Here is a 9,185-nt window from a genome sequence, read left to right on the forward strand (position 1 = left end):
GGGAATAATGTTATAGCTGCTGAAGTGAAGAACATGAAGAGAGAGTCTAGGGTGACACATGCAGAGTAAGAAATCAATCTAATGTTTAAGACGGAGCTGGCTGAGGATTTGGGGATACTGACAGAGAAGAAGAAGACGGACAAATTCATTAGGAAAAGTACATGAGGGTGCGAAGATGGTGGTCAAGGGCTTTGACTATGATGATTAGAAGGGTCCTCATCCAGGACACTAGATAAAGCACTAGAAACACCAGGACGTGTAAAATTTGCATCTCCTAAACATCAGAGAAGGAACTTGGTCATGGTGGGTTAGATGGACATTTTCTTCCTCAGCACATTGCGTTTTGCTAATGGAGGGAAGGACAAAGGTACTGGTCAGGATCAGAGTGACAGAAAGAAGGATCCCATGTCATAAACAGATGGTTAAGGGTTAATGTCTCTTTTACTTGTAAAGGGTTAACAAGCTCAGTGAACCTGGCTGACACCTGACCAGAGGACCAATAGGGAGACAAGATACTTTCAAATCTGGGTGGAGGGAAGTCTTTGTTTTGTGCTGTTTTGTTCTGTTCTTTGTTCTCTCTTGGGATTAAAAGAAGCCAGACATGTAACCAGATCTCTCCAATCTCACTGAAACAGGCTCTCAGGTTCCAGAGAGTAAGTAATAGATAGAAAGCGGATTAGATTTATTTGTTTTCTTTATTTGCAAATGTGTATTTTGCTGGAAGGATATCTCACCTTTGTGTGCTGTGACTTGTACTTAGGCTGGGAGGGGGAGTCCCTCTGGTCTAGGTGAAGCTGAGACCCTCTAAACATTTTTCCATCCTGATTTTACAGAGATAATTTTTACTTTTTTCTTTCTTTAATTAAAAGCTTTTCTTTCTAAGAACCTGATTGATTTTTTTATTCTTGGGTAAGACCCAAGGGGAGTGGGTCTGAACTCACCAGGGATTAGTGGGGGAAAGGAGAGAAGGGGCAGGAAAAGCTTGATTCCTCTCTGTTTTAGGATCCAATGAGTGTGGATCCATGTACTTCTCAGGAAGAATCAGGGAGGGGGAAGGGGGAGGGAAAGGTTAATTTCTCTCTGTGTAAGGATCCAAGGAATTGGGATCAGTGTCTCTCTCTCAGGGTGAGTCTGGGAGGGGGAGAGAGGTGGGGGAAGGTGAATTTCCTCTCTGTTTTAAGTTTCAAGGAGTTTGAATCACAGTATCTTTCAGGGTAATCCAGGGAGGGGAAAGTCTGGGAGGAAGAAGGTAGGGGGGATGGTCCATTTCCCCTTGTTTAAAGACCCAGGGGGTTTGGGTCTTGGTCTCCCCAGGAAAGGTTTTGGGGGAACAAGGAGTGCACTAGACACTGAAATCTCCAGTTGGTGGCAGCGCTATAAGATGCAAACTAGGAATTAAGTTTAGAGGTCCCCACTTTTTAGATGCTAAGGTTCAAATTGGGAAAGAGACCCTGACACCCCGATTCCCCCACTCTCAGTAATATCTCTTGATGGGAATGTCAAAGGAACACATACCTTGTAACTTCTATTGACTAGGAATTGCCACTGTGCCTCGTCTCAGACACCTATCAGGTGTGTTATCACATTAGTGTCAATTAACTTAGCACTCTTGAAGTCAATGGAGCTGCATCAGCTTACACCATCTGAGGATCTGGCCCAAGATGTTGCTTATCAAATACATTAAAAAGTGGGACAAATTGCAACCCAAACCCATCAGACCTAGCAAAGATGGTCCCTCAGTTCTGGCAGGGAATAGACTAAAACTCGGGTACAGCTCTAAAATACTACAATGGAAACATGTCCTGATTCCCACTTTCCAGGGAAATACGACACAGTCTGACCCCCACATCCTATGATCGAACTTGTCTGTGAAAACATAAGCAAGGCAATACTGGGTCAGACCAATGATCCATATAGCTCAGGGTGCTGACAGTAGCCAGTGCCAGATGCTTCAGAGAGAATGAGCAGAACAGGGCAATTATGAGAGAGCCATTCCCTGTTGTCCTGTCACAGCTTCTGGCAGTCAGAGGTTTAGAGACACCTGGATCATGGGGTTGCATCCCTGACCCTCTGGGCTAACAGCCATTGATGGCCCTATACTCCATGAACGTATCTTAGTCTTTTTTCCAATCCAGTTATACTTTTGGTCTTCACAACATCCCATGGCAATCATTCCACAGGGTGACTTTGCACTGTGTTTAAAAGTACTTCCTTTTCTTTGTTTTAAACCAGCAGCCTATTAATTTCATCAAGTGACCCCCTACGTCTTGTGTTATGTGAAGGGGTAAATAAAATTTCCTTATTCACTTTCTCCACAACAGTCATGATTTTCATTGCCCTTCTCTGTACCTTTTCCAATTCTAATAGATCTCTTTTGAGATGAGGTGACCAGAACTGCTCACAGTATTCAAGATGTGGGCCTACCATGGATTTATATAATGGCTTTATGATATTTATTGTCTTATTATCTACCCCTTTCCAATGGTTCCTGTTAGGGTTTTGTTTGTTTGTTTATTTTAATGCCACTGCAGATTGTGTGGATGTTTTCAGGGAGCTATCCACAATGACTCCAAGATCGCTTTCCCGAGTGGTAACAGTGAATTTAGACCTCACTCTTTTTTATGTATAGCTGGGATTATATTTTCCAGTGTGCATTACTTTGCATTTATCAACACTGCATTTTATCTGCACTTTTGTTGCCCAGTCACCAAGTTCAGTGAGATCCCTTTGTAACTCCTCACAGTCAGGTTTGGACTTAACTATCCTGAGTAATTTTGTATCATCTGCAAACTTTGCCACATTACTGCTTACCCCTTTTTCCAGATCATTTATGAATAGGTTGAACAGCACTGTTCCCTGTACAGATCCTTTATGGATCCCACTATTTACCTCTCTCCACTTTGAAAACTGACTGGTTATTCCTACCCTTAGTTTCCTATCTTTTAACCAATTACTGATCCATAAGAGGACCTTCCTTCTTATCCTATGACTGCTTACTTTGCTTAAGATCCTTTGTTATATAGGATGTCTGACTAGATGCTCCCTTCTAGCCTTGGAATCTATGAGTCTATGAAACAAAACAAAATAAAACTACTACTAATAATAATTAATAATTGTTAGGATATGGATATTCAGACCTGCCTGCAAAGGCCTATACTTAAAGTATTTAGGTGTATTCTTACGACTTAGCTAGTTATAAAGGTATAAAAGAAAGAATAAAAAAAAATACTGTCTGTCTGTGTAATGGCCTTCTTGTACTGTGACAGTCTGAGGCCTGGTTCTTCAGCTAAGCAGCAGGGGCAGCCATAAGCTGGGAAGTGTAGGGTCACATCCTCACATTCCAAACTAGTCACATTGAAATAAGGTGCTATTAGGCTATTAGGAATCCAATCCTGTCCTGATATTCCTATCACCTCCAGAGAAAGGGAGAGCCTAGAAAATGTAGAAGGAAACTTAGTTTGATAGAATCCTGTCTGGGAAGAACTCACTTATCAATAGACACAGCTGGAAAACCCTTATGTCTGTATAGGTGTAGTTGTGAAATCGTCACTTCTGTTTTTTTTTGTTTGTTTATTTGCATGGTCTCTTTCTGGTTCTGTGATTGTTTCTGTCTGTTGTATAATTAATTTTGTTGGGTGTAAACCAATTAAAGTGGTGGGGTATAACTGGTTAAATAATCATGTTACAGTATGCTAGGATTGGTTAGTTAAATTTCAGTAAAATGATTGGTTAAGGTATAGCTAAGCAAAACTCAGGTTTTACAATATAGTCTGCAGTCAATCAGGAAGTAAAGGGGCAGGGGGGAGAAATGGAAACAGGGACTGGGGATATGGGAATTAGGATCATGTTTTGCTAAAGGGGGAAATGGGAACAGGGGATGGGAAGAGAAACAGGGACACAGACAAAACTCTAATGTCAGAGCTGGGAAGAGGGACACTAAGGAAGGAAACTGGAATCATGCTAGCTGGAAGTTCACTCCAATAAACATTGAATTGTTTGTGCCTTTGAACGTCGGTATTGTTTCTCTCTGTTCATGCGAGAAGGACCAGGGCAATGACAGGGTGAAGGAATAAGCCCCCTAACAATAATAATTACTAGTATATTCCCATGATGTAATACTCAGTGATAATAATAATAAAAATGTGTGTGATAGTTGGCCCTGAGATCTGGCTCCCACTGTGCCGGGTAAGATGCAAAGACCTCACAGTCTAAACAGATACGACATGCCAAGAGTGGGAAGGGAAACAAAGACCCTGAGCTGAAGGGACTTGCTTAAATTCACCCAGCAGATCACTGGCAGAAGAATGCAGGAATCTCAACACACAAGCCCCTTAGAAATTCCCAACTTAATATATTTTTGGTATAAGCCCTGTCTGACTGTGACTATGAGCATGTTATGAAATTACTTGTTATTGATTTCCCTCCCATAGAGTGGGGGGAGGGGCAGAGGGGACATAGACACATTGAGCGTCAAAAATGTATGGGCTTAGACATACAGAATCATTTCACTTGGAGAGAGGGAGATTTCTTGTATTACCCTGACACCTAGAGGCCTCAGTCTCTTAGATGCTGCACAAGCACATAGTGAGGCCAGTCTACACTGCGACTTTAAATAGTTTAATGGCCGATATACCGATTTAACGCTGTCCGTTCACATGACGTTGTCATTAATATCGAGTTAAACGCTCTAAATCGATCGGAACTCCTCCCAAACGAGAGGAGTAGCACTAAATTCGATAGCGATAACTTGAATTAGGGTTCGTGTGGACGGAAATCGACGTTATTGCCTCCGGGCGGCATCCCAGAGTGCAGCACTGACTGTCTGGACAGCAATCTGAACTCGGATGCAGCGGGAGGTAAACAGGAAAAGCCCGCGAACTTTTGAATTACATTTTCCTGCTTGCCGCCGTGGAGCTGTGATCAGCACGGCTGGCGATGCAGTCTGAAATCGAAAAAGAGCTCCAGCATAGACCGTACGGGAGATACTAGGTCTGATCGCTGTTATGGGAGACAAATCTGTTGTATCCAGCTCCATTACAGAACCGAAATGCCAAAAGCGTTTGAATAAAAAACTCCAGGATACACAGCGCTGCGTGACAAGCGTAACGGGAAGCCAGAGACTCAAATGGATGCTCATGAAGGGAGGGAGGGGGCTGAGGACTCCAGCTATCCCACAGTCCACAGCAGTCTCTGGAAATTATTTGCATTCTTGGCTGAGCTCCCAATGTCTGTAGGTTCAAACACAGTGTCTGGCGTGGTTCAGAACAGCTCCTCAGTTTATTTCCCCCACCACACGTGAAAAAAAGGAAAGATTGCTGTGCTATGGCGTTTGCTCAATGCACTCTGCGAAAAAGGCGCCAAAGGGTTGTCTGTGTCCTTCACAAAGGAGGGGTGAGCTGTACCCAGCACCACCGGGGCAATGTTTTCTGCCCCATCAGGCACTGTGCTCTCAACACGGAAGTGGGAACTATGGGATAGCTGAGGAACAGCTACCCACAGTGCACTGCTCCTGAAATCGATCGTAGCTTTGGACCATGGACGCAAACAATCGATTTCAGGATCCCACTTGTGGACGCGCTAACGATTTTATTAGATCTGTTTTGTAATATCGGTTTAAGCTAATTCGAATAATTCGTGCAGTGTAGACGTCCCTGAGAGACAACCTCTGTCACATAGACTATATAATCCCAACACACAATGGAAGAGAGGGGAAACTGAGTCACAGAGACGAGAAATGGCTGGTTGCTAGGTCACGACAGAAACTAGATGCCGGTTCCTGACGTACCGTCTGTGCCCCTAGCCCTTGAATCACAGTCATAGAATATCAGGGTTGGAAGGGAACTCAGGAAGTCATCTAGTCCAACCCCATGTTCAAAACAGGACCAATTCCCAGATTTTCACCCTACTTCCCCAAATGGCTCCCTCAACGATTGAGCTCACAACCCTGAGTTTAGCAGGTCAATGCTCAAACCACTGAACTATCCCTCCCACCATTGCTCCATACACTACTCCCTCTCTGCCTCTCTGTAACTGCAGTCACTTCAGTTTATGAGAACATTTATGAAAGTACAATACAGACAGAAAGTAACGTTGACCTCTGGGCCTCTGATCTTGTGCTGTGCAGGGCTCCAGGCAGTGAGGGCCTGAAAGCCCTTAAGAATAGGCATGGATAAATATCCTTCTAAAAGCACCAGAGCTAGCCATGCACAGCTCGTCTGCAGAGAGCAACAGGTCTTAGTATTTTTCCAGAAGGTCAGCCTCAGTGTGAGGAGAGAACAGTTTCCTCTAATACAATGGTATATAGATTAGATAGATAGATTAGATAGATAGGTAACTGAAAGGAGTCTGGAGTTGGAGGAGAGAAGAGCTGGGAGGAATTCACACGCACCGGCACAGAAAGTCTGCTGTTGCAATGGAATATATATGGGGCTTCCAGAGGTGCCTTTTACTGAAAAACTTGTAAATGGTTGTAAATGGACAATATGTATTTTTTCAGATTTTCAGTCTTATTTCAGTTTGGACATAGCTCATGCTGTATGGTGCAGTTGGTCTCAGAATCAAGTGAAAAGCCAACAGGGAGGAAAAATTGGGAGTGAAAAGGGAACGGAAACCAGAGCAGGATTTCACATGTATCAGTCTGTGGTCCTCAGTGGTCCAGCAGTGATGTCCAGGCATGCACAATGGTGACCTATGGTCTGGGCAGATGATGAATCGATGATCCTCAGGGCTCATGAGTAAAGGACAGAGTCTCCAGAATGAAGGGGAAGCCTGTTGAGTTTTTACTTGAGAATCTCACAGGAGTCTGCTTCCCTGTTTGACACTCCCCCGATCATATTAAGGACCACAAAGAGGGGTGATGGGCGGACTAGCCCATCCGCTCATTATATTCTCCACCAATTAGACCTAGTTTGGTTTATCTTCAATGAATTATAATGCAGTCTTTAATTGCACAATCACATATTGCTTTTTCCACTGGACCCCTGGCTCATTCAGTCACAGGATGGACTTAGTGAGCAACTATTCAGTACTTTGTTTTTTACTCATTCTTCACCGTGTACCCTCAAGACTTATTCACTGCACACTGCTCTACCCTACTCTGAAGACAAAAAAATCCATTTTATCTTAGAATTTTCTACAGGGCTGATCACTATAATATCTGAGTGTTTCGTGACAGGTCTGCGCAAGAACCAGCAAGTGCATTTCATGGGATAGACTTTGCGTTCAAAATGTATTTTCATTCCAAATTGTAATTAAAAATTGAATTTCAAAATTTCCCATGAAATGATTTTTTTAAAATTTTGGGGGTCAATTAGAATGTTACATTTCAATAAAACTGAAGCATTTTGTTTCAATGTTGACTATATTTTATGTTGTTTTAGATTATTTTTATTTTAGTTTATATTTTTAAGAAAAAATATTTTATTTTATAAAATTATTCCTCATGCCAAATGACAAATCCCTGCTCCAAAGCATAGTCTCATTAGAGTTTAACATGAGCAAAACAATATATTTTTCCTTGGTTCATTCTTGGAAATGTCTCAACTGTTTTGAGGCAGACATCTGGCATAGAAAATATCAGCCCCAATGATTGAAGTTTGGTAGAGTTATAAGCAACAGAAAATAGGACCTTGTAATGGGAATATTAATAAGAGGTAGTGCTATCAACCCACCTGGAATAACATCAATCAGTACCCAAATGCCAGATAATAACTTTGTGCACACTAATGACTTTGACAGGGGTATGCATTGGTTGACCCTAAATGTCAGTGTTCCAGAAATCATTAGTCCTTCTGCATTAGTTTCTTCTCCTGGGATTCTCTGATGTTCCAGAGGTGCAGATTTTATACTTCATACTTTTCTTAGTCATTTACCTGGCAGCACTGGTGGAGAATCTTCTTATCATCACAGCCATAGCACTTGACCACCATCTTCACACTCCCATGTACTTCTTCCTGATGAATCTGTCTTTCGTAGACCTTGGTTCCATCTCTGTCAACATTCCCAAATCAATGGCTAACTCCCTAACCCACACTAGGTCAATCTCCTATGCTGGATGTGTCACCCAGGTTTTTTTCTTTGTCTTCTTGTTAGGAGCAAATTTTTTCCTTCTCACTGTTATGGCATATGACCGATATGTTGCTATCTGCCAACCACTGCACTATGACAGAGTGATGAACAGGAGAGCTTGTGTCCAAATGGCAGCCAGTGCCTGGATCTGTGGTAGCCTCAATTCTGCACTGCACACGGGGAACACATTTATGATAACCTTCTGTGGAGGCAACATGGTGGATCAGTTCTTCTGTGAAATCCCCAAGCTACTAAAGCTCACCTGCTCTGAATCACATCTCAGTGAAGTTCAAGTTCTTATCTTTAGTGTATGCTTAGGCTTAAGCTGCTTTGTTTTAATAACTTTTTCTTATGTTCAGATCTTCAAAACAGTGCTGAGAATCCCTTCTGAGCAAGGACGCCATAAAGCCTTCTCCACCTGTCTTCCTCACCTCATTGTGGTCTCTTTACTTGTTTTCATTTGCATCTTTGCCTACCTGAAACCCATCTCTAGTTCTACATCGGGTCTGGATCTCATGGTGGCTATTCTCTACTCCATGTTACCACCAGTGATGAATCCAGTTATCTATAGCATGAGGAACAAGGACATCAAAGCTGCGTTGAGGAGACTGACTGGGTGGACGTTATTCACCAAGAATTAATTGTCTGTCTGTAAATATCCTTTTGCTTTGTTTCTCCTGATCCATGTCAGTTATTTCCATGACAACACAAGTTATACACAGAAGGTCCAGTTTGTATTCTTGGCTGCACCAATTCAAATCCAAATTAACTCCACGGATGTTAACGCACTTGGACTGATTTACACCCGCAGAAGTTCTTGCTTAATAATAAGTTAAACTGGTGTGAATTTTGTGGGAGGGAAGAATTGGGCTTTCATGCTGTAGCAAAGCAATGCCTGGGAGGAGGGATAGCTCAGTGCTTTGAGCATTGGCCTGCTAAATGCAGGGTTGTGAGCCGAAGCCTTGGGAGGGCCACTTAGGAATCTGGGGTGCAATCAGTACTTAGTCCTGTTAGTGAAGGCAGGGGGCTCAACTCAATGACTCTTCAGGGTCCTTTCCAGTTCTAGGAGATGGGTATATTTCCATTAATAAACTGGTTTGCCACTTGTACCCGTTTCA

General features: G+C 42.7%; 1 protein-coding gene across 1 annotated transcript; it reads left to right on the plus strand.

Annotated features, from left to right (window-relative positions):
• Positions 1–7,448: 7,448 nt before the first annotated feature.
• Positions 7,449–8,860, plus strand: LOC116828578 (olfactory receptor 14A16-like). The gene is made up of 2 exons (XM_075060758.1): positions 7,449–7,469; positions 7,800–8,860. Exons 1-2 carry the CDS (start codon positions 7,449–7,451, stop codon positions 8,706–8,708), a joined length of 930 nt encoding a protein of 309 aa, XP_074916859.1. The 3' UTR covers positions 8,709–8,860.
• The last annotated feature ends 325 nt before the right edge of the window (positions 8,861–9,185 follow it).

This window comes from Chelonoidis abingdonii, chromosome 25 (assembly GCF_003597395.2).
Source record: "Chelonoidis abingdonii isolate Lonesome George chromosome 25, CheloAbing_2.0, whole genome shotgun sequence".
NCBI classification, from domain to species: Eukaryota; Metazoa; Chordata; order Testudines; family Testudinidae; genus Chelonoidis; species Chelonoidis abingdonii.